This window comes from Aristolochia californica, unplaced genomic scaffold (genome assembly GCF_029961685.1).
Source record: "Aristolochia californica isolate CCGP_79_NKW_82.1479 unplaced genomic scaffold, dmAriCali1.0.hap1 SCAF_15, whole genome shotgun sequence".
Taxonomy (NCBI): Eukaryota; Viridiplantae; Streptophyta; class Magnoliopsida; order Piperales; family Aristolochiaceae; genus Aristolochia; species Aristolochia californica.
In genome coordinates, this window is record NW_027181826.1 from 2,577,172 (window position 1) to 2,602,667 (window position 25,496).

At 37.7% G+C, this 25,496-nt stretch overlaps 3 protein-coding genes across 7 annotated transcripts; 2 read left to right on the forward strand and 1 right to left on the reverse strand.

Moving 5' to 3' along the window:
• Positions 1-2,614: 2,614 nt before the first annotated feature.
• On the reverse strand, positions 2,615-8,636 carry LOC137951544 (geranylgeranyl transferase type-2 subunit beta 1-like). 3 transcript variants are annotated; one of them, XM_068798272.1, is made up of 11 exons: positions 8,270-8,636; positions 7,810-7,871; positions 7,570-7,717; positions 7,266-7,382; positions 6,035-6,101; positions 5,761-5,909; positions 4,381-4,514; positions 4,197-4,295; positions 4,007-4,082; positions 3,736-3,834; positions 2,615-2,798 (listed from the first exon to the last, which is right to left on the reverse strand). In XM_068798272.1, the coding sequence occupies exons 2-10, from the start codon at positions 7,861-7,863 to the stop codon at positions 3,740-3,742; spliced, it is 939 nt and encodes a 312-aa protein (XP_068654373.1). In that variant the 5' UTR covers positions 7,864-7,871; positions 8,270-8,636; the 3' UTR covers positions 2,615-2,798; positions 3,736-3,739. The 3 variants fall into 3 exon arrangements, with proteins under 3 accessions (XP_068654373.1, XP_068654372.1, XP_068654371.1); XM_068798271.1 differs by lacking the exon at positions 2,615-2,798 and adding an exon at positions 3,404-3,635; XM_068798270.1 differs by lacking the exon at positions 2,615-2,798 and having other exon boundaries at positions 3,404-3,834; positions 8,270-8,634.
• Positions 8,637-16,170: 7,534 nt separating this feature from the next.
• On the forward strand, positions 16,171-21,567 carry LOC137951097 (nucleobase-ascorbate transporter 6-like). Its single transcript, XM_068797684.1, has 14 exons — positions 16,171-16,276; positions 16,910-17,007; positions 17,111-17,287; positions 17,377-17,477; positions 17,584-17,659; positions 17,831-17,890; positions 18,595-18,779; positions 18,988-19,084; positions 19,612-19,698; positions 19,783-19,841; positions 19,963-20,054; positions 20,175-20,252; positions 20,656-20,816; positions 20,939-21,567. Exons 1-14 carry the CDS (start codon positions 16,171-16,173, stop codon positions 21,155-21,157), a joined length of 1,596 nt encoding a protein of 531 aa, XP_068653785.1. The 3' UTR covers positions 21,158-21,567.
• A 1,828-nt stretch (positions 21,568-23,395) lies between these two features.
• On the forward strand, positions 23,396-25,180 carry LOC137951635 (uncharacterized). 3 transcript variants are annotated; one of them, XM_068798436.1, is made up of 4 exons: positions 23,396-23,510; positions 23,579-24,008; positions 24,118-24,272; positions 24,849-25,180. In XM_068798436.1, the coding sequence occupies exons 2-4, from the start codon at positions 23,768-23,770 to the stop codon at positions 24,963-24,965; spliced, it is 513 nt and encodes a 170-aa protein (XP_068654537.1). In that variant the 5' UTR covers positions 23,396-23,510; positions 23,579-23,767; the 3' UTR covers positions 24,966-25,180. The 3 variants fall into 3 exon arrangements, with proteins under 3 accessions (XP_068654537.1, XP_068654536.1, XP_068654538.1); XM_068798435.1 differs by having other exon boundaries at positions 23,583-24,008; XM_068798437.1 differs by having other exon boundaries at positions 23,604-24,008.
• Positions 25,181-25,496: the final 316 nt, after the last annotated feature.

The following is a 25,496-nucleotide window of genomic DNA, read 5'->3' on the forward strand; positions in this document are numbered from 1 at the left end:
CATCATTGGCAAGCCATGCCACACTATAGGATGCCATGTCATCGAATAAATATTTTTTAGATTTTTAAAATTAAATATTTAAAAATATAAAAATTTATTTTCCCAAAAAAATAAATCTTTTAAAAAATTATGATTTAAATACAAATTTTAAAAGAAATTTTATTTAAATATTTTTATATATTAGGTAATAAAAAGTGTACCGATAAATTAGATTTTTAAACTAAAATATTTTTAATAATTTTTTCAATTTAAAAATATTTCATATCGATAATAAAAGTGTTAAATAGGTAAGAATAAATTATTTTAATTAATTAATACGAAATTTATGCTTTGTTATTATTAAAAATAAGAATTTTAAAATTAAATTATATTTTACTAAATATTGTATTAAATTAAATAATATCTTAAAGTAAAATAATTACATTAAGGTATTAAGTAAAATAAAGTATTAATTATATTAAAAATATTTTAAAATTTATTAATAATAAATTTTTATTTTTTATTTTTTATTAAACTAAAGGTAATGAAATGAAAAGTGTAAGAATTTTTAAAACCATAAATTAATATTTTTAAAAAATAATTACAAAATAACTTAAATCAATTGTGAAAAGAAAATAAGAGAAAAAAGGTAAAATAAAGTGGAGGGTTGACGTGTGGCATTCTATGCCATGTCTGGTGACATGTCATCTTACATGGAGGATGATGTGACTTTCGATGGCGTGTTAGTTGATGTGGCATAAGACTCTAGTGTACTGATGTTGCATGATGATATGTAACCACGTTATAGGTCAAAGGTTACGTGTTATTTTTAACTGTACACATGTGCAGTTGGCCGGTCAAAGTTAGGTATTTGTACAAATAAATTAAAAATATAGTTATTTGTGTTATTATGTTAAAAAAATGGGTAATATCATAAAATTTCCTTTTATTTATGATCTCTCTTTTACGCTATAACTAGATTGAGACGTGATCCTTTGCTTGAGAGGTATACCTAACTGAGTTTGTAGTTTTTATAGTCGATGGATGGGCATATCATCAACCTGAGTTTTGCTATCGTGCGTTTCCATGGTTGTTAACTTGCTGATTTTTCAAAGGGGGGTTGGTCCAACATGAAGTGAGATGAATTACTCCCGCATTACGTAGTTCATTAGATTAAGGGGTTAGTGTAGAATAAATTATACTTTAAGTGAGTTACATCAATTCATTATGAAGCACGTTCCCCCCCCCCCCCTGTCGGCCTTCCTCCTCTCCTCTCGGCCTCCCTCTCCTCTCCAGCGCCCAAGGTAGCAGCTACTTTGCTCGCTCCGACGATTCTACATACGGCCGGAAAGAGAGAGTTGTGTGATTGGCTCTATAATTGAAATAATGGAATGCTATGTCGTAGCCTAGAGCTTTGCTAGCAGTGTCGAGCGAAGCTCGCAATTCGACTAGAACGGCGAACCAGAATCCCCCCCCTGCGTCCGCATATTTCCTCTCCCTCTCAACCTCCATCGCAGAGCACTTGAGGTTGAGCCTCCCTCTCCGCGTACCGTCAGAGCGCCGCCTCCTTGCCCGCTGGTCTGCCACCTCCGTCGCCGTAGTCTCCCGCCGCTGAGGAAGATGAAGTTTAATTTTTCCTAAGTTAGGAAAAATTAAACCAACGTCATAAAAAAATAATCTATATTTTTTATTTATAAAATAATTATTTTTATTTATTCAGTATATTCATTTTATAATTACTGTATTAAATTAGTTATTTAATAGTCATAATTAAAATTTTGTTAAAATAAATATTTGATAAATTGTTTGGTTTAATTATCCCATTGTTATAATTAATTAAACCAATTGTTTTAAATTTTGTGACAATATATTATTAATTAATATTATGTTATTGATAAAATAATATATATATTTATTATATTAGATTAATTTTTTATTACTGTATTAAATTAGTGGTTTTTAATGTTAAAATATATTTTATGTTATTAAAAAATAATTTATTTATTTATTATATTCGCTTATGTTATTTTTTATTTTATTTATTTATTTTTAATAATTTATTCTAGTCACACGTAATTATTGTATTAATTTATAATAAATTATAATTATTAAATAATATAATATAATTTTTTTATTAATTAAGATATTAATATATTTTAATACTACATGTTAAATTACTTATAAGTATAGTAACCATATTTATTTTGGTTAATTTATTTATTTTAGTATATGTTCTATTTAAGTATATTATAAAAGGTTACTCATTCTCTTATTTATATCATACTTTTCATTTGGGGACACTGACACTGGAATCTGTTTTCCAATGCACTTGAACTCAATCTACACTAACACCCAAATATGAGTGAAAGTTGAATCAATTCATTTAAGATGAATTGAATTTTTTACTTATTTCAAGTTCAACTAACCCCCCAAAGTAACTCAAATCACTGTTTTTTGTTGAACTAAGCACTCAAAAAGCCAAAAGCAAAGAGGATGGTTTGATTGAAACAAGCCTTGTAGGAAAAATAAAGAGTCTTTTGGAGTGAAAGCTAAAGGAAGTTTTGATTTTTGATAGGTAGTCAGGCTTGGGCATTAATTTTACAAAAGGATATGTTCGGTCCTCCATTCACCACATATGGTTAGTTTAGTGACAACATCATAGACGATTGGCTTGGAAGACAAATGCAAAAGCTTTTCCCTACAAGCAGTTAATTTTGAGGAGAGAGTAGTACCCTTTAAGGATGACCTATTTAACACCAAGAGAAAGAGTGAGAAACTGCAATGTAAGCCACTGAAGCTCCCACCATGTTATTACATCCCTGGGAAGAGAGAAGGCAAAAAATTTTCTATAACATATAGAGTATTAGAAAATTTTGCTTGAAAGAACAATAATAGTTTCAAGAATAAAAATCTATATTTTGTTTTATGGCTTGTGCAATTATGTTTTGCTTCCATGTTACTTATTATTAAGTTAAGTTGATTAAGTAAATAAGATAGTATTTTAACAATTTTATGCTATTTATAATGATTTTAAGGATGATTTAAGAAACTTACTTGTCTGATTGGTTTCTTATTCTTGAGGTGATTTTGTTATTAATCATAGTTTTAAGGCTGAGATGGACCATAATACAACTGAAAGTCAGCCATTTATAAGTGAAGGAAATACTAGTACAGAAAGAGAAGGTAATCAGGCTATTGATAATGCTACTGAAGCCATTGTAATTCCTGTCAAGCTACTAATAGTACCATCAAAGTCCACAACCTTCTCAAACACATGGGAGGGGGGAAGAAATACGGTATGGATGGATATCGCAGCAAAGGCATTTGAAGAGTTGAAAACTCTGATTCTTTACACATTGCAAGTAATATATATAGTACCTAAAACACCTCTTGTGAACTGAACCATGCCAATCAACAAAATGTCTTTGGTGAGAACTACCAATGGTTGCTTTAAATATATATTTGATACTGCAACAGTTTACAACGATAGAACAGCAAAAAATGTAAAGAACTAGCTAATTCAGAATCCAAAGTAAAGAAGAAAAGGATGAACCCACATAGACTCATAACACCTGAGTTCGACCAGATTCAAGACCGATTCTGGCTGAATCAGGTATGAGTTAGGCACAAGACCTGCTCCCCACTCTTAAGCTGGACTGGACCCAGATTTTAAAAAGAACATATTAACTCAGCAAGTCACGGAACCATGTAAATGTCAAGCTACAAACGAGGAACTTTGGAATAGATCAGCTTTACCTTTTTATTTGCAAAAGAAAATTCTATTAACGACATCAACTGGTAAGGCATAAGCTGGGTCGATGGGTTTCACCTCAGGGTATTCCAAAAGTGAGAGGCCTGAATGCATCACCAGAATAGCAACAAGCAATCAAAATATCAAAATATCAAAAAAGGGATAGTGATTAAGTGATAAGAAACCTATCACAATTTTTTTTTTCTTCAAAGTCTTTCACTAACTATTATAGCATCCGTTAACAATAAGTGATATTAAAACCAAGTCTTTATATACCTGCAACCCCAAAATATGTATGAAAAACATCTACTGCATCATCAGGTCTATCTGAAATCCCACCGTTCTCTTTGTCCTAAATTTGGAAGATAAATAAAACACGGAACAAGTATGGTTATTAACTTCAACTAAAGCCCACAAAATGCAAAAATCATTCTCCAATTACCAAGCAAAGGAAAAGAAAACTTACTTGACAATCTAAAATGAACTTTGCAAGCTTATCTTTGTCTATCCAATGCACTCTGTCAATCATAATTAGGCTAGAAAGGACCCACCATGAGTAGCAAACCTGAAAGGAGAAAAAATTGTTTTTCCAAGCACCAAAGTTTCAACAACTTCCAAAAGAAAATCAGAGCTTTAATGAAGGTACTTACATCAGGAAGCTTTTCAGGCCGACCATTAAGACCTCCAGACTTAACCTGCCTTTCACATAGCCACCACCCAAGGCGGTCCTTATCGACATAGTGGAGAGAACCAGTGATTGCAAGAGCACCCACACAACAAAAAACTACAACCACAATTTACAGAAACCATGTAATTTTTCATTTTCAACAATGGATTACGAATTTGTACTGATATGGAACAAAAGAACAAAATTGATGAACATAAAAGAACTAAAGGTTCATATCTCCTATCTAAATATTACACAAACCAGTATAAAAGATCTTGAAGTCATTGGATTCCTGATATAATACATCATGACATTGAAAATTTGGCTCAAGAATACTTACAAACACAATAGCACACCTAGCTCACTGGTGTTGATGAAAGGAGGCTAAATTAAGGAGAGCTGACTTTCATATTTTAAGCTCACGTTTCTGAGTTGCAATTTCTTACTTTAATAGAGTAGAAATAGAAGAGGCTAAATTTAAAGAAAACTGACATTCATATTTTAAGCTCAAGTTTCTAAATTGTGATTTCCTACTTGAATAGAGTTGAAATAGAAATTACAAAATAGTGGCTACTTGCCGTAGTTAGAAGTGTAAATTAAACAGTAGTTGCTTTCAACCAAAACAGCAATTTAGTTCTAACTAAAAACTTCTGATTACAGTTAGATGCCTCTACTTATATACTTATTATTTCAACTCTCTTAAAACAGGAAACTGCAATTTATACAGACTACCCAATATAAGACTTTCTAATTTAAAAACTTGGCATAAAATAGGAAAGTGAACTCTTTTCAAATTGTGCCTCCTTTATTCTTTCATAAACATCACTTGTTCAATAGTATTCGTCAGCCTAATTCTTAAACATCCTGATGTATTACATCAGGCTCCCTCTGCTTGTCTACAGCAACTTTTCAATCTGTCTTCAATAATCTGCCTACAGCATCTACATACAACAACTTTAATGGAAAACACAACTTGCATGTCCAAGAAGGTCAGATGAAACTAAAATAAAGTCAATCTTAATTGATGGACTCTGATGCATGATCAAACTCCAACAATTAGAATGTTGGAAGCAAAATGTCCACATAGTCTGTTGATTAGTTCACTAAATTTTTCGCCAATAAATTAGTATTCTTCAGATCGATCTTTCACACAAGACAAAATACTATCACATGAAAAGCAAAATTGAAATAGGATTAGCCAAGATTTTGATATTTCCAAGATGTCTAGATATCTACACATATAAAAAGATCAAGTTGACTCTCCTCTACAATGGATTTCCCTTCATAACAACATACCAGTTTCCTTCTATATCAACATACAACTCACTCCATAACAACATAAGTTTTGGAATAGAGAAAGTACTTTGCCCAGCATGTGACTCTCCTCCAGGTGTGCATCCGAATCCACCATCTAAATTTTTGCACCTCACAATATAGTTTACAGCTTTCTCTACATTAATCTTGTCCAAATGGTGTAATAGTGCAAGACAACAGATTGCACAATAAGAAAACCTACAAATATGAAGCAAAAAATGAAAATAACAAAAATGCAAATTGAGTCATTTCAAATATTGAAAGTTTGGTCTGAGATAAAAGAAATCAAAAAGGTTAAGCTACAAACTTCAGGAGCAAACTACCGGGTATCAATTTCTCCCCAAACATCACCTGCAAAAGATCCATCTTCATTCTGCAGCGCAGCAATGTCTACCAATGTGATTAAGTTAAACATCTAAGGGTTCAACAGAGCAAATGCAGTTCCACAATTTAACAAAAAGGGGACATTCCTCGTTTCTTTTTCATTCAAATAAAAAAAAAAAAACAGAGCAAGTGCAGCAAAGCATAAATGAAGATTACTCTAACAAAATGGACACACAAAAAAAAAAAAAAAATATATATATATATATATATATAAAGGTTAAACAATCATACAGGCAAAAGTTGTTGAAATTCTCATGAAAATATACAAGAGAAAACTTCAGAATTGCAACTTCCAGATAACACTATATAGGCCTAACTGTTGAAGATCTTCACCATAAGATATAAGAAGCAATACAAATAGTTTCTTTCTAAAAGGAGGGATAAGTTTCAAGATAGCAGGCTCGACTTATCAACAATTTTGTCCTTTCAAGACTGGGCCCACTCTGCAGCTTATCTCATCCTCCTAGCTAGTTAAAACTTGTACTAAGCACAAGAAAATTGACTAGTACGAATATATGAAAATCAATGTGAAAACTGAAAATGCCAAACAGAAACTGGAAAGGTGATTGTAGTTATTTTATTTCAAAGTTTCATGTTTAACATTCTGACCCCCACGATATGGAGAGAAGTTTTACTATACTCCACCATCTTAAGACCATACGAACCTCTCTTTCTTAGAGATTTCCAGATAGTAGACCTGCGGAAGAGGCTATTCAATAACAAACAGAAGTTCAGATTTTTCATTTCATTTGTTTTTTTTTTTTCTCTTCTCTCTCCTTTGAATAAATGGCACAGCACAGTGCATAAAGACAAAAAAAGGTAAATCTTAGAACATTTTCTAAAACCCATAAATGAGAAACAACATGCTGAAACCCGCTCAAGGCATACAAACTAAGAAATAAGTTTTTATATTAATTACTAGTTTCACCATGCTGCCTATCACAAGAGAAATCCTACAATGCTCCATGATCAACGTTATCATGAACCTTTTTTTTAATTTAATTATCGTGAACTTTTTAATAGATTCTTTTAGCCTAGCTTTTTTAGTAGTAAACATTAGAGTTACACCAAAAAATAACTCCCTCACAAAAAAAAAAAAAAAAAAACACATATATTGTACCAACCTTGAATGAGAAACTCAAAGCTTTAAAACTTCTGATTTGAGGATACAATTAGACACCTTTTCAGCATCAAGCACATCTAGTTTGTCGAAAAGAACCAAGACCTGGACAGCACTAAGAGTATAGAGAATATGTGGATCATGTCCAATGCTACCACCAAAGCCACCTGCAAACCCCAGAAAATGCAAAATTATAAGCTTTAGAACATAAAGGATTTAGGGTATTACCCATTTTATCTCATTTAAACGGTAAGCAAGAGGTGGTCAGATTCTGCAACTTCTTATTTCTTAAATAATTTGGGTTGAAGTCATAAAGAGTACATGCCCAAATAAGTAAACGACACAGTGGCATACCACAATCATGTTGACATTTCATCATCCATTCAACAACAGCATGTTGATCAACATTTTCAAGCTTTCCCAGAAGACACAAAGTAGTTAACCCCCAATAAGCACCATTCATCCGAATGTGCTCCATAAGCAAAGATTCAAAATCTCTCTTCTGAAGACAAACCATTCAAGTTAAATTTCACATAAATTCATCTTCTATACCACAAAGCTTTCACTTAGATGCAGGGCTACATGCACAACAACCTTTTCAACATCTAAGATGTATTGGACGTGCTTATCGATTGCCAGTTCCCCCATCCTAGACCCTGCAAACCAAAGATTACCACAATCACACGAATGAAGAAAAGAATAACGAAGAGGGAGAAAGAAAGGCAGACAAGGATTTTTTTTTCCTTTTCCAAGAATACAAGGATCATGTTAGATACAAATTATAAAAGAAAATCATTTACAGGTAAGAACAATCAGACAGTTTAGAACGCGTATTCAGGTAAAATTGACGGGCCTAACATATATAAATGCTTGAAGTCATTTCAGGGATTAGGTAATGTAGGAGAGAGTGGCTAGTCAAATGCCTGGTTATAAAAAAAACAGAAATATGAAACAGACGAGGAAGGTCTAAAGGAAGAACTTCACAATCTATGTAGGACTGTATCTCCCCCGGGAATCCAGAACTTTGGGTAATCGACGAAGTTGGTATCCTTACCTTCGGTACTGCAGAGCCTCGATTAATGGAAGCCTACTTCGTCGATGAAGGGAGAAGCGGAAAGGATTCCAGTAATCAACTTTGAGCTGAGGAAAATTTCCGGAAAATTGCCGAGGTTTTGGGAGAAAGAGTCACTAATGATTCTGAAGCGTTGGATGGAAGGAAGCGGGACAAAATCCAACTGAAGGTGAAAATATGCACTCCAGTCTATGTCTTTAGGGATGAGAGGAGCTGAATACGGCTTCGGTTTTGAGAGAGGGGGCGGCGAGAGGATGAATAGAGGGAACGGAGAAGAAGGGTGATTGACGTGACTGAAACGAAGACTGGGTTGAGAGGAAGAGAGGGCGCTCACAGGATATTGAAACCAATCGAAGACTTCATAGTACATGAAGCTACATTAATTGATTTGGTTATTAATAGTGATATTGAACTTTTGATTTTTTTAATTTCAAAAAAAATAATTTGATTAATATACGTGGATTTTTATTATCAATATTATGAATTTTGTATAATCTAATTAATTTTTTATTTTATCTCGCCCTTGCAAAAATAATTTAATAAAGATAATATTTAATCGAATTTAATAATTAAATAATTAGGTGAACAGGTAAAAGCTTGGGAACGCCCTCTTCGGCTTCCTCCAAGGGGCGCAAACGACAATGCCGTGTTCGGTAATTTTCCTTTTTAGCAAGGGTAATTGAGTCATCTGAAAAGCTACTTTCTGGTCTTTTTCTTGTGGGAGGGGCAACGACGGGGAACAGCAAAAGGCTATCTCCGCCGGCGATCGGCCATCAGTTCGACGAGAGTCTGCCCAATGGAGGAGACGAGGCACTTCCCGTTCTTCCCGGCAAACTACCTTACTCTGCAACAACTTAAGGAGAAGAGGATGAAGGAGAAGCAGGAGAAAGAAGAGGAAGAAGAGAGGAAAAAGCAGCAGGAGAGAGAAGAAGAAGAGAGGAGACTGTGCAAGGAAAAGGAAGTAGAAGAAGAAGAGATGAGACTACGGAAGGAAAAAGAAGAAGAAGAGAGGAGACTGCGCAAGAAAATAGAAGAAAAAGGGAGGAAACGGAAGGAAAAAGAAGATGAGGAGAGGAGGCTACGGAAGGAAAAAGAAGAAGAAGAAGAGAGGAGACTACGGAAGGAAAAAGAAGAAGAAGAAGAGAGGGAAAGGCTGAAGAAGGAGAAGAAGCTGAAGGAGCCGGTCGAGTCCTACGAAGCCGCGGGCAGCAGCGACCAGAGTAAAAGCCACGGTAGAAGGTTGGTTAGGGCTAGAGGGGAAAAGAAGGGGCTCGTGGAACACGGGTATAGAGAAGTTCAAGGTGTTGATAAGAAGCAAACCAGTGAAGAAAAGCCAAGAAAGAAACGGTTTAACGGGAAGAATCGCCGTAAAACAGTGGAGGATAAAGCCGCCACCGGAGGTTCGCCGGCGAGACTCACGCACGACGGCAACCAATCACCTATCCAAGGTCCAGACTCATCGGCGACTACAGAATCGCAGCGGCAGGGATATCGGAGAGCCAATTTTGCATCGCAGGCGGACAATCTCTCATTAGGTGCTGACAACACTCCCAAATCGGAGGCGGTAATCAAGTCCAGCCGTCGAGCGAGACGCGAGAAGGTGACAGTAGCACGGAAACTTAGTGATCTCAAGATTATTGCCAATGAGACGGGTGAAAGTACATGTATCGTTTTGGAAACCGGATACTCGAAGGCAATTGTGTCTGAGCATGGTATAAGTCCCGAGGCAGGTAATATGCAGAAATTTGGGGATGTCGAAGTTGACGGCGATGGAACGACGACAGTTGGGAAGGAAATCAGGTTGAGATCGGTAGCCGGAGAGAGAGGCGGATGGGGGGATCGGTTTCCTCGTTGGGGTAGCTTAAGAGGCCGACGCGAGAAACTTTGTGATCCCAAGATTATTGCCAATGAGACAGGTGAAAGTAACGGTATCGTTTCGGAAACCGGATACTCGAAGGCAATTGTGTCTGAGCATGGTATAAATCACGAGGCAGGTAATAGGCAGAAATTTGGGGATGTCAAGGTTGATGGCGATGGAACGACGACAGTTGGGAAGGAAGTCAGGTTGATATCGGTGGCCGGAAAGAGAGGCAAAAGGGGGGATCGGTATCCTCGTCGGGGTAGCTTGAGAGGCCGAGAGAGAGAGAATGAGAAGTCGGGGATGTGGATGAAGAAAGAAGAGCTTTCCGGCGGAGACGGGGACCGTAGAGTTTATACATCCGGCGAGTTAACGGCCGCCGGTAAATATGAATCACGTCATTGACGGAAACTTTGGTTAGTATTTGGATCTGTTATCTCCTTTTATGCTTCGTGGTAGACAAGGGTTGCTTTTGTTGACAGCAATAAGATCCGATCCAGACCCACTTGATCTCGCTTTCCCTTCTTCAATCTGTCTCTATCGACCTCCTTTGATTCCTCCTTTGAGTCGCCCTAAGCTGTTGTTGCTCTGATAACAAATCGTCTAAATTTGATTTCATCAAAGAGAATGGGCTCTCATCGAGTTTCCTTTTCCTACAGAGATCGACTCGAACGAAGGAGATCATTGGATGTTTTGGAGAAGCAACAGTTGGATCAAATCAAATCCTTCTGAAATCATTTTATCAAAATCTTTTGTTCTAACTTCGGGTTTATACAGACTATGCGGAAGTCAAAACATATGAACTACACAGATTTAACCTATCTCCGTGCACCCTTCGTACCAAGTTAACAACCGAATGCTAGGCATAGTTCAGATCATAATTTTTTTCTAAAATAATTTAATAATTCCACAAGGTTGTATATGTCCCTGGGAGAGATGCCTAAATCATCTCCATTCTCTGCTTCTTCGATCTAATGAGTCAGTAAACTCATGGTTAATGCAAAACCAGCATCAACTAAAGAATATGGAGTCCATATGAGATGTTAAATTGAATCACATCTTTGCATTGATTAAAAGTGGTATTTATATAATTTAGAACATAAATGATAGATATAATCGTGGAGATTTTATCACCTAAACCAAAGGGAAGATAATCCTTTATCATACCCCTTCAAGATAGGTCATGGTTAAAGAGGTCAATCTTGTCTCTTAGCAACTTAAAACTGTGAACGTGGCACTAGTTTGATTAGGAGATCATACGCGATAAGGAGAGGTTTGAATTTAGAGACAAATTTGCAGTGAAGGTTTTTTATGGATAGGGTTTGGAGTCATCAATATATCTAAGGATACTCGATAAGGACGAATTTGAGCCAAGAAGGAGAGGTTTGAATTTGGAGAGAGATTTGCGGTGAGCTGGAACTAAGAAACAGTAATCATCGACTATGAGGATTTTTTTTTGTCTCGCATGTGCGACTTATGTCACACATGTGCACAACTCCCCTTAGGGCTTCGATTAATTAGGCGGAGAAGCTTGAATTTGGAAAGAGATTTATGATGAGCTGGAACTACGAAACAATGAACAGGCAATCGTCGACTGTGATGATTTTTTTGTCTCGCACGCGTGACTTATGTCACACGTGTGATAGTCACACATGTGCACAATTTCCCTTTAGGGCTTCGATTAACCAACCTGATTAATTGAAGCTTGGCACAGGGCGAGCGTGACTAGCTGGCTCCCAGTCTTAGACGACAACGACAGAGATAAAGGTCGACGACGACAATGACGAAGGTGAAGGTTGATAGCGACGATGGAAATGTTTTAAAATGGAGGAAGGAGCTCGATGCCGGTGAGAGGTGATGACAACGAGACTGTTGCAAATCCGGCAAGGGTTGGGAAGGTTTGGTAGCTTTGGCTAGGGTACAACAAACCCATAGTGTGAGATATGGGGGAGAGAAAGAGCTCGTCGATGTCAGCAACTGTGCGATTGACGATTCGACTAGAAATCAACAGCATAAGCAATGACCGAAATTCAAAATCAACAAGCAGTGGTAGTGGGGAGGCCTTAATCAATAAACGGTTGTAGTTGGCAGCGAGTTTTGATTGATGTAATGTCTTACGATAACTCTAGAAATGGTTTGTGATGGTCTCCTTTTAGAAATGGTGACTAAGGCTTAAAACAGTGGCTGAAAATTTGTTGACAAAGGCCACAAGCAAAGATGGAATGGAGGGGAATGGTGGAGACACAAGTAGGTTTGCTTGCGGCTTCTGACGCTCTCGATGAGGACGAAACGATAGATTTTGGGTATGACAAAAGTGCAGCGTGGATCAAAGGCGTCACATAAACAGAGGAGAAAGGGAAGAAGAGTAGATCGCAAGGATGTAATCCATCACTTCTGAAAGCTCGATCGATGCGAGTTGGAGAGGGCGTGACAGATGGAGAGGCAGAGGAAGCGATTCAAAAAAAATTGAAAGAAGGCAGATGCATAAGATTAATCGATTTGCTCTAATACCATATGAGATGTTGAACTTAATCACATCTTTGCATTGATTAATTATACAATTTATATAAAAAATAAATAAATACAATCATAGAGATCTTATCTTAAACATAAGGGAAGATAAAAAATCTTATCTCCTAATCAGAAGGGAAGCTAATCCCTTATCAGTTCAACCCAGATCCAGAAAATGGAGCAATAAATAGGCATCTTGTTGTTTCTCACCGCCGAGGGAAATGAGCTAGGGGATATAAGTTTTGCCTTTGAATTAGCTAATTTTCATTACACTAACTCACACAAAAACAAACTTATATAAAAATATCTAAAAATTGAGATAGGAAGAGGGGCTAAAAAATTCTGAAATAGAAGCAATAGAAAGAAGTTAGAGACAAAAAAAAAGATTTTAGGTTAGAAAGACATATTAAACACCTTGAAATCCCATACATATCGATTGTCTCAACTAATACACTCCCCTGTATCGGCCTATATTGATTGATGGACTCAACATCGGCTAGAGTAAAATCTGATACATATAGGCAATTTACCCATCCTATATATCAACCTTGGCTCCTCCTTCACTAACAATCTTGCTAAGCCTTTGGTGATGTTTCATTGATCACTCTCTCTCTCTCTTTCTCCCTCTCTTTTTGTAAGTTTGAGGGTAAAAAACAATTTCCTCTTTGTATTTTTTTTTCTATTCGAAGAAAATGATCGATCGGGCAAGCTAAAAAAGAAAATACTAGGAGAAGTAAATTTTAAAAAATAAAGTGGAGTTAATGAAGAGAGTTTTGTAGGAATGGTACCTCAAAGAAATCCGTTTTTACACATTCAAATAAAAATAGAATTGTCAAGAGAAAAAAAGTATTAAATTGGTACAATATTTCACCAATTTTGAGTAAAAAAGTAGTGGAAGGTATATTGTTAGAAGCACTCCAAAAGAAAGTCCATCTAAACCCAAAGTTAAACATTCTAATTATAATTTATAGAATTAATATTTAAATGAATGTGATTCACACCTTATATGGACCTATCAAGATTTCAACCATACTTTCATATTATAGCAAAAATTATATAAATGAAGCGTTCAAAGGTCACATTTTAGTGTGTCATGAAGTGCAATCTAAGTAACATTTGTGTATGTGTATATGTGTGCATGCATGAATTTTCACGAGGCAAGACGAAAGAATCATCTTTTTCTTATTTAGAAAATGACCTACCACCTTAACTTGACTTAGAAAATAAATACCTGATCTTGATTCCTCAACAAACACTCAAACCCAATTTTCTTCTTCTTTTTATATACAATTTTGCTTTCTCAGACGTTACCAAAACAAGATTTCTTGTGTCACTCCTCACAATCTCTTATCCTTTTTTCCCTTCAATTTGAAAAATCCCAAAGGGTTGATACAACTTCCTTGACCTTTAGGAAAGTGCTCTCTTCTCTCTCTCTCTCTCTCTCTCTAGTTGTCTTTTTCTTTTCTTCTTAATTTGAAGCTAAAGAGCAACTTCCTCTTTCTATTCTTTCTTTTCAATTGGAAGAAAACACTCTTATAAAAACCAACTTGATAAGATGATTGGGTCCGATTGAACTTAGGTCAACTGGGTTTGAGTACCACTTAAAATTAAGCCATGATGATGCTCTTATTTTAAATAAAAAAAATCGAGGGAAGCCATATTCAGGTTAGGGAGAACAAGTAGAACCTTCCTTTCTCCCCTTTTCCTATTGATACAAGTGAGGGTTAGGGCCTCCCCCTCCCACACAAGAAGGGGTGAGGATCAAGGGTAGTATTCTTTTTGTGACTATCCTCCCATTGTTGCATATGGCAATTACTCCTCTTTGGCATGGGTCTTAGGGTGAGGGGAGGGTTGATCCAATTGACCCCGACCAAACCGAATGGGATGAGTTAGCCGATTTGGGTCAATTCGGTTCAATTAACCAACTGCTTTAGTTTTATAACATTCGTGACATGGCTTGGTAACATGGTAACATAATCTTGGGATTTCTTGTTACGCTAGTAGAGTGTTACTATAACTAGTAGGTGACAAATTTTGAGCCAATTGAGCTATAAAATGGGTGAGTTGGAGTGGGGATTTATTTTATTAACTAAATTAATACTTTAATAATAGAAAATAAAAATTAGATTGAAATAGTCCGATTTAATATATTTAAACCGAATCACCAACTTTATTTATTTTATTTTTTATTACTTAAAATAATTTAAGTAGCAACAGCCTTCTACACGCGCGACCAACTTTACGAGCCTTTTTCGAGATCCGCCGCTTTGTGTACGAAAAGATACTCGCCCACGTCGAGACTCGAGCCCGAAAAGCCCGCGCTCATCCTGCTCACGTGCCAAACTACCCTTCGCTCTCTATTAAAAGACAATAATACCCTCCTCTGCGCCAGAGACTCCAGGGCATTATTAGTCATTTCATAACGCCACGTAATCATCAGTTTTTATTCTTTTCGTGCTAACGTACTAAAATATTAATTACCGATACACCCTCATCTTTCAGTCAATTCTGGGATTCCCGTCCTTAGAAAACGCTTATTTCTTTCTAAAATAAATAACGCATAATTGACTCCTGGTTTCGAATTTTAATGCTCGTCGCTTACACGATAGGAAGTCGGTAGCGATGGGCCAACCGCATTTGAATCAGAGCGTTTGGTCTCTTGCCCCCACGCATCTTTAATCTTTTTTATTTACCAAAATACCCCCCCTTTCTGGAATAATTACAATGGAAAAGACAAAAAAGTGTAAATCATTCAAATAAAAAAAACTTTTTTTATAAATTTTGATAATTTAAAAATAAAATCATGGATGAAATGGAATCTCCCTACTTATTATTAATTTATTAATATAAATTATTAATTAAGAGTAATGATCCATTAGATAAGGTGCTATTTTAGCCCATGATCAACAATTATCTCAGTCATCAGATCACCCGATCACAATAGGATGTGGGCAGTGATTAATTAAAATAATAATATTTTTTAAAAATCTTTTAGTTAAAATGACTGTAATGGCCCTAGGAGAATTAAGTGTGGTTAGTACTCTGTGTTAAATGAGGATAATCAGAGAACAGAGGGCTTAAGGCTGAACATTCGGTTAAATTACCGAAACGCCCTCGAGTTTTGTGCAGGTTTTTTTAGTATTTAATTTCTGAAAGGGCAGGTGAATGATTAAACCGTACTTGTCACATTTTCTGAGAGGGAAAAAGAAGAGAAGATTTCCAAGAGAACTTCCGGTAGTAAATTGACGTAAGGGCCCTCAAATTTGTTTACTTGTTTTAGTGTTGTGGAGAGATGAACGGTTGAGATCGGTGGTATTTTAGTCAAATCACGAAGTTTTGAACTGGTTCGGTGACTTTACATAGCACCTCGACGAGGAAGGTGTTTCGCCTCATCAGCAAACGGAAAGCCGCGGGTGGCTACTTCGTGCAACTTGGTTGTCTTCTTCTTCTCTTCATTTACGAGGACGTTTGCGGCCGTCGAGAGTAGGAGAGTTTCTGAGAGGGAGAGGAAGAGATGGCTGGAGGCAGTAGCGGGCCGAAGCAGGACGACTTCCAGCCTCATCCGGTGAAAGAGCAGCTGCCGGGAGTGGAATATTGCTTAACTAGTCCTCCGCATTGGCGTACGTTTCTGCAGAGATGTGCTCATTACCCGCTTCTGGCGTATATTTGCTTGTTTGTCGTTTGTTTGGTTTTTGAGGTGGTTCTGTCGGATTTACTTCTCTGCTTACCCCTCGTTTGTTGTTGTTGTTGACTATGCTTGTTTTCTTCTCTAATGTGAAAGACGATTCTTCTGTTTTTCCGGTTCCTTGTTTGTTCATTATGTATTTCTTACCGTGGTCCTTGTTTCATTTTCTACTTTCGTGCTTCTGTTCCAAGAGCTTGATGAAAGAGCAGTTGATGGCGTATTTTAATGGATTCTAGAGACTTGCTTTGCTTGACGATTACTGTTTTGTTCGGAAGTATGGTTTGTTTTCAATGACGTTTGGTGGGATAAGATAGGTCTATAGCTGAAGTTTTAAGCATTTTGCTGTCAAAAGAAGCGCGGCGAATTCTTCTTTATCTGTGACTGCTTTTCTTTTCGGAATTTGAGACAATTGTGCCATTCTCATAGAAATAATTCGATGGAATTATCTCCTCCTTGAGTCATCACTCGCTTTTGTGATTGCAATTTCAAGACATTGACTGTATCTTAACTTCGTCAGTTTTTCTTCCCCAGAAATGAGAAGTAAATTAATCAATCTCCTCTGTTGCAGCTGAAGCATTTGTTCTGGGTTTTCAGCATTATCTAGTGATGCTTGGGACGACTGTTCTGATCCCCTCTACCCTCGTTCCTCAAATGGGTGGCGGTGATGTATGAATATCTCAGATTTGAAAAGCTTTATAATGCTTCTTGTGTGGCTCTTATCTAGGCTTGTTTTCACCGATCAAGTTTTCTTACTTCAACCTTCTTACAGGATGAAAAAGCTAGAGTGATTCAAACCTTACTGTTTGTTGCCGGAATAAACACATTGCTTCAATCATACTTTGGTACGCGTCTTCCCACTGTTATAGGAGGGTCTTACACTTTCGTGGTTCCAACAGTTTCTATTGTTCTTGCTAATCGATACAGCAATGTCCTTGATCCGCATCAGGTGCTACGTTTTTACTGAGTTCACATTCAGTAGTCCTTCGTTTTTTCGTTTTTCATTTTTTTCACCATAATTTTCTTTGTATATATTAGAGGTTTTTGCAAACAATGAGAGGAATTCAAGGATCTCTTATCATAGCTTCTAGTTTTCAGATAATCCTTGGATTTAGTGGTCTGTGGAGAAATGTGGTAAGGTGAGTCTAATTTACATTAAACCGATTGTTATACAAAGAACAGCACTTTGTATTTTTTGGAGAGCTCTTTGAATTTCCCACCTCTTTTTTTGGTTTTCTTCGTTAGGTTTTTGAGCCCTCTATCAGCTGTACCTCTTGTTACTCTTGCTGGACTCGGGCTCTACACTTTTGGTTTCCCTGGGGTAAATATTTTCAGATTCATCCTATTTAGTTCTATCCTAATGCCTTCTGTCTCTATGCCCCTGTGTAAATTCGTTATATTTTCTTCTTTCTAGCTGGTGAATTCGTTTATCTTACTATGTCGATATGAGTTGTATTTTGTTCACAAATTTCTTGTTTGTGTTCACTCTTAGGTGGGAAAATGCGTAGAAATTGGATTGCCACAGTTAATCCTACTGGTGTTTCTTTCACAGGTGAAGTACTCTGATGGGCTTTGAAGCAATTGCATTTTTTTTTAAAAAACTTTGCGGTGTTTTTTAGGTATGTTAAACAAAGGTTCCTGGAGTCTTAAACTGGAACTAGTGCATAATGAATGCAATTAAATATCAATTTTTCAAATTTTAAATGGCAAATACAGATCTTTCATGATTTACAAGGGCTCACATCTTTGTTATTTGTGTTTATATTCTGCTTTTGTATTGTACCTCTTTTATTTGTCGTCTCTTGTGGATTTAAAATATTCTATTTATAGATGTTAGTGGGAATCATCTCACATTGGTGTAGATATTAAGAAAGGTCATATAGTTATTAGTTGGAAAAATCTCTCCTAAATTCAGCTAGTCATTTTGGGATGGACCTCGACTAACTTTAACACAGTATGGAAGAAGATTGTCTACATTTAGTTTATAGCCTGTTTTTGTTGTTCATGTCGCAGGTTCATTATCTGTTTGAGTAGGCCTGAATGTGAGGGGGTGTTGGTGGGAATAGTACTTAATATAATGTTATTTGGTGTTATTAGTTGGAAAAAATCTCCTAATTTTGTTTAGTTATTTTAGATGAACCTGGACTCAAATTTAATAATAAATTGATTCCAAATGATATGTATTCTGACCATTCAAAAGAAAAAGGATATGTACTCTGATATTTACTTATTGACTTACCAACCAACATTTTGCAGTACCTTCCACATTGCCTCAGAGGAAGGAGAGCCATCTTTGATAGGTCTGCAGTCCTAATATCAGTCACAATCGTGTGGGTATATGCTCATATTCTGACTGTTAGTGGAGCATATAAAAATAGTCCTCCAAAGACTCAAAATCATTGTCGCACTGATCGCTCTGGTCTCATTACTGCTGCACCATGGTTTGGACCTCTTACCAGCTGCATTCATATATGCTTTCTTAGTTTTAATTCCAATCACTTTTTGAAAATTTCATGTTCCATCAAATCTACTCTCACTTTAATTTGTGTGGGCTAGAGCCCATTGAACAAAATTTACAGAAATTTAAGCTTACCAGTGTGTGTAAGACGGAGAATACGGTAATTTTAGACTATGTTCATTGATGTGCAGGATTAGAGTTCCATATCCATTTCAATGGGGATCTCCCACATTTCATGCTGGAGAAGCTTTTGCTATGATGGCTGCTTCATTTGCTGCACTTATTGAGGTATCTGCAAAGTGCAACTTCTCTGAGCTGTTGAGCTGATAATACGTTGCATCCATTTTTTATTTTAACCTGCACACATGTATTGGTGTTCTAAAACCATCACTGATTTGGTCATCAACCATCAGGAAGTGGCCTGTGAAAGCTCCATTGGTTAAATCTTAACTAGCTTATTGTAGGTTACTCAGTGAGACAATTATTTTTATTTTACCAACCAAATGATCTCAGATATGATAACGTGAATACTTAATTCTTGTTAAATATCTATGGATCAGTACCAACTGGTCATGACTACATAAGCAGGAATACGAGAATAACCATAGTATTGGCCCAGACCAATCCATAGAATACATTAGTTAAAGTTTTTAGATTCCTTAAGTAAAACTAAGGAAATAGTAGCATATTTCAGAAGCATATGCTTTTTATGATTTTTATGAATCTATGTCAACTATCTTACTATTTAAAGCTATAAGAGAGGGAGGGAGAGCCCTCTTTTATGATTATAGATTGATATTTCATTGATTTGGCAGTCTACAGGCACCTTTATTGCAGTTTCAAGATATGCTAGTGCCACTCCAGTACCACCTTCAATACTAAGTCGTGGTGTTGGTTGGCAGGTAACATGGTGTCCATTGATGGCACATCAAAAGCATAGACTCAATATTTATTTTTTTCTCTTAATGTGTTGGTTCATATGTCAGGGAATTGCAATTTTACTGGATGGAATGTTTGGCACTGTGAATGGCTCCACAGCATCCCCGTGAGTTGTAAACTGAGAGTGGTTTCAAAATACAGCATTCAAACTTTAATTATGTGGTATATTGTCTTTCTCTTTGCATTTATATGAAGTATGTCATCTTACTTGTATGCTCCTGTTTCAGTGAAAATGCAGGTCTCCTTGCTTTGACCAAGGTTGGAAGTCGAAGAGTTATTCAGATATCGGCTGGCTTTATGATCTTCTTTTCCATTCTAGGTTCTATATCAGTCACTTTGTCTGTTGTTCTGTTTCTTTGTTTCCTTTTCCTCAGCTTACCGGTTCAATATCTAACAATATTTTCCAACATTATCTCCTCAACCTTTTCTTACTAATCAGGGAAATTTGGGGCACTCTTTGCTTCAATTCCAATGCCCATTGTGGCAGCACTGTACTGTATCTTCTTTGCATATGTTGGTAAGAAGTTATTTTTGCCTGTATCATTTTTTTTTTTTGTGTATTCTGGTTTTTGTTAAGCAGTTATTTATTCATTTAATGTGTACTCAGTGATCTCCAAGTAGGCTTTAATACTTTCTGGATAAATTTTTTATACTTGTTCAACAAGTTTCTGTCCATTGAGCTAGTAATTTCTCCAATTTTTTTACTAGTGAACAAGTTATGGAGAAAATAGTTATGAAAGAGTCCAAGATTGAAATAACAATTTGGCCTGCCAGTAGTGGACATATTTATTTTGCTCCAACTTTCTGTATTAAGGATCTGGCTTGAACATAGTCATTTGAAAGTGCATGGTGGTTCATAAATTAATATTTAATGGACATGGTAGTATCTAACATGCAGATTATACCTTTTTTGTGAGCAGCAACTGCTGGACTTGGCTTCCTCCAGTTCTGCAACCTCAACAGTTTTAGAACAAAGTTCATATTGGGCTTCTCTATCTTCATGGGTTTGTCAATCCCACAATACTTCAGTGAGTTTGCTTTAGTTGCAGGCTACGGACCTGTCCACACTCGTTCAAGACCGGTATCGTCATACCTAAACATACTTATTTGAATCATTTAACCTGTTGCAGATTAGTAACAGAGGTTTTCTCCACTATTATTTAGTAATGTGCCTTTCTTTTTGTGTTATTACCTTCCCTTCAGTTCAACGACATGGTGAATGTGATATTTTCATCACCAGCGACAGTGGCAGCCATTGTAGCTTTCTTCTTAGATTGCACCCTCCATCATGGGGACAGTGCTGTTCGAAGAGACAGAGGATGGCATTGGTGGGAGAAGTTCCAGTCTTTCAAGAGTGACACGAGAAGTGAAGAATTCTACTCACTCCCATACAACCTCAATAAATATTTTCCATCAGTATAATATGTCACATTTACAGAAATTAGCACATTGCCTGTTGCCCATCAGGAGCAACAATCACTGGCCAACATGAATCACATGTCAGAGAAACATAGCAAGAAAGCCAATTGCATCTTAACTAAACACTGAGCTTCATGCCTCTGCAGGATGCTTGGAACAGATCAGCTGATTCATTGATGAAAGTTATAAACCTTAGCTTTAGACTTTGCCTTTTGCCTTTATATGATATTCTTGTGAACCTAGTGGTGAAGGGTTTATACAGAAGTTGTACATCAGATATGACATTACTTGAGTTTCTGGCGAATAGTATGAGATGAGAATGTGATTCACTTGCAGATTCTTCTGCAGAGAAAGAAGTGCAGAATGTTGATTGTGGGGGTAAACTTATTGCTGTGGAAATTTGTTAGCATTCTGTTAACAGATGTAAACCGAAAAATGAGACCCTGATTGTAATTCTTTGATTTCTCTTAAATGCAGGCGAAGTGCAGTGTGCTGTATGCTTTTTGTGGTTATGGGTTATGCCACCAGTCCAGAAATACATTTTGTATCACAATTCCTCGGCCCTCTGGCTTCGACACAGCAGAGGTTTGGCCACTCTCTCCCTCCTGTTGGAAAATCCCATCAGGAATAGGGGGAAGGCATCTGTCCTCCTTTTTCTATTTTTGGACCCAGAGAAGAGAGGGCAGAAACCTCTCTCCCCTCAATTTCTGAATTCTGATAGAAAATCCTGTCAGAACAAGGAGAGGAGAAAATCGCCTTGAAATGCAGAGAAGGGGGTAATCTCATTAGAAATAGAGGGTGAAGAGTGATTTTCTATATAGAGGAGGGAGTGTGAATGCCGTTTTCCCTTCAATTTCAGATGGAATTTCTCATCTTAAACAACCCTAATTGTTTAGGCATAGAGAAGGATGGAGAATCGTCTCTCTATTTCCATTGGAATTTTCTGTGAGAAACCAAAACGTGAGGGCTATCTCATTCTCCTTCAATAAAAAATAAGTTGCAGGCTTTCTGATTTAAACAACTACTGTCACAGTGAAGGAAGGATAGAGACACCTCCCTCCTCTATTTCCAACTGAATTTTCGGTGGGAAAGAAAGGAGGGGCTACAGCTTTCCCTGTCTAGCAAGAAAAAAAAAGGGAGAGAAGGGGGTCAACAAAGACAAAAAAGGTACAGCTTCTTCCCAGCTTTACCACTCAGATTTGTGATTGAGGTGCATGCCAATTGTTCAGTATAATACCAAAATACTCCATTCGAGTTGCTACTAATGGTCCAGTTTGATCTATAATTTGACAATTGTATTTAAAAAGGAGATTACAAGGGCCTATTTGCCACCTTCACCCTTTCCCATCAAAATAGTGGGCAGGCAGGCCTTCGTGATGAATCAACTTTAGAACTAAGTCCCCTCCTTTTTGTTCCATGAAATGTGCTTAGGATTGGAGAGAATGAGATTAGTGAAAATTAAGGTGTCAAGCATTGCAACTAATTTAATCTTAATCACAACACTAACAACTATTTAATTGCATAATTAAACCCATTATGCCTCAAATGATAGGGGGCTTTTCCATTTTAATATGTGAACATCATCTCTATAGATCCTTCCCTAGTGCTTTTTCTAAGGTAGGTTGGGCTGGCCCACCTCCCCCAAACCCCAAAAAATGACTCAATGGGGCCCACGCCACTTTCCAAAATTTAATAAATGACATTGTTCTTGAGCTGGATTCCCTGGGCCCACCCGGAAATTTGGTTTTATGTTGCGGGCCATGTTCGGTGGGTCCCGGTCATGCCTGCATGGTTTCATGAACATGTCTATCGGCTATCAAGTCGTTTTAGTGGGTCCACTGGTTCGTAGATCTGTCTCTATCTACGTTGAGCCCACAGGATCGGCGGGCGGGATGAGCCGGTTCACGCCGTCGTCTCTGTTAGGTGAGATGCAGTAGCGGTTCAAACCCAGAGACATTCTCTCTTTTATTCGGTCTTGCTTATCTGATGACGTCAAGTGGTGGGGCCTATATTACACGTGTTTGCCGTCAAGTGGTGAAGTAGTTTCAAATTGGGCCTACACGTGGACTGGGGGAATCACAGGTTTCACACGAGCCCATCTCGTCAAAGCCACGTAAGCATTGACAGGTGCGTGTACAGACATTCGTAAACGCGGGTTGGGGTTCTGGTTACTCTCAGGGTTGGAGTTTGGCTTGTATAAAAAAAGCGTCGGCTCATGCGAGTAGAAAGCGGCCCCATATTCTCTTCGTTCTTTCTCGCTCTGGTTCTCCTTTCTCTTCGTTATACGCTTCTTCTGTCGGGCAGGTTGGTTGGCAGACCTGCAGAGCCTCCTGCATTTACGCTTCCTTCAGATAAGGTCTCCCTTCCTCGTTTTTTCTCCTCTGCAGCCGTAGATACTATTCTAAGAATCTAACGAGCGTTCAGACAGGACTTGTCCAATTAATTTCAGGTTCCTCTCCCAGGAAAATTCTACTTTTTTTCTCCGTAAATTTCAGTTGTCAGTGGCGGTGGATGTGAAGGAGTGGAGGGGACGAAGCAGGCTAGTGTGAAGATCGTGGCTGAGGGTGGAGTTCGGAGGAGTAGAGAGAGAGAGAGAGATCTGAAATTTTGGGTATGGGGAACTGTCAAGCGGCGGAGGCGGCAACGGTGGTCATCCAACATTCCGGCGGGACGGTGGAGCGAATTTACTGGTCGGTGTCTGCTAACGAGGTCATGAGTGCGAACCCAGGTCACTACGTTGCCGTCGTGAGCGCGGCCGTGTCCGCCAACGGGACGCTGGTGAAGCAGCTGAAGCTTCTTCGACCGGATGATACTTTGCATATTGGCCATGTTTATCGTCTCATCAGCTTCGAAGGTGTGTCAACTGGGACTCCTATTTGTTTTCATTTTTAATGTCCTTCTCGACCCTTTTGTATGTCTTCTATACTCAACAGTTCAATCTCTATCTATTTCTTTCTGTGCAGAGGTGTTGAAGGAATTTGCTGGGAAGAAGTACACGAAGCTGAGCAAGCTTCTGTCAATGCAGAGGCAAATTGGAAACGGTCAAGGTAAGGAGGGCCGAGCGGGAGCAGCTGGCCATGGAGGACGATCGAGATCGAGGGAGGAGAAATCAGAAAAGGTGAACTAGATTTTTCATCAACGTAAAATACTACATTCATGGATTTGTTTTTAAACCTCCAGACTGTTAACAGTGGTGAGTGCCCTCGAATTCTGCGGATCCGGGATTCGTGCCAGTGGAGCCTTCCTTTGCCTGTTCTCTTCTCTGTCCACCCTTCGGTCATCGTCTCTTTTGTGCTGTTCAATGCATTTTTTTTTTACAGGGGAATCTTATCCCTAGAAGGACAGAACTTGTCAGCTCGTCAGGTTTCTCTGAGATTTCATTGAGTTCAAATTTCACATTTCTTTCCTGTCCTCCCTCTCCTCGACTCGAGGGTTCGGGCAGTCGACGAGACCCGAGTTGCAGTAACCTGAAACTGATGGACTCTGAACTGATTCCCAAGTACGCGACTAACAGCATTTTAGTTCTTCGCCCACCCATGCCCTGCAATTCTTTGTCATTCATTGAAGACCCAGAAATAAGTAGATGTTTATGCATAGAAAAGAGAAGTAGAATCCCAGAAGGCAGAGATTATGGTATGATGGAGTGATTGAGTAGGAAGGGACCCAGAATGATTTGCTCTCTTGTTTTTCGCAGGTGGAGCAGGGCGAGGTGTGCCGAGTGGGAATAGCAAGGGGAGGCGGTGGCTTTCCGAGTGGGAGGCAGAGACAGTGGAAGCCAGCCTTACAAAGCATCGCAGAGGTTGGGAGCTGAGCCTTCCCCTACCTTTCCCCCTGTCGCCAAAAGGAGGCAATCTCAATTCTCTCCCTCTTTCCTCCGGTAAAATAACAAAGAAGCAGCTCTTTTTTATTTCTCTGTGCTTTCTGTTAGACACTTTTAGATCTGTGGACGAACTGTTACTTATTTCTGCTGTGTTTTTACTTAAAAATCTGGGTAAGCTTTATCCTGCACAACTTTACGTTTTTCTTCGTCCTTTTTCGTCTTCCTGTCTCAGTGATTAAAGCTATACGTAACTTCTTCCTCTACCTGCACGCATCCTGTGATGTATCTTAGCGTGCTCGGCTGAATCTTACCTCGTTCTGGAAAAAAAGAATCGCCTCTTCCATTCTCGCAAGCTAAACCGAACAGACTCTGGGACTCTGTAGTCTGTGCATTATTAATCAATCGCAGGAGTTTTCTTCTCTGTTAAGCAGAAGGGGTGTTCCAGAAAAGGGAAAGAACACTCCATGATCATCACTAGTTTATAACTAAAATATCTTAACAAAGTATGGGAGATCTTTTGCA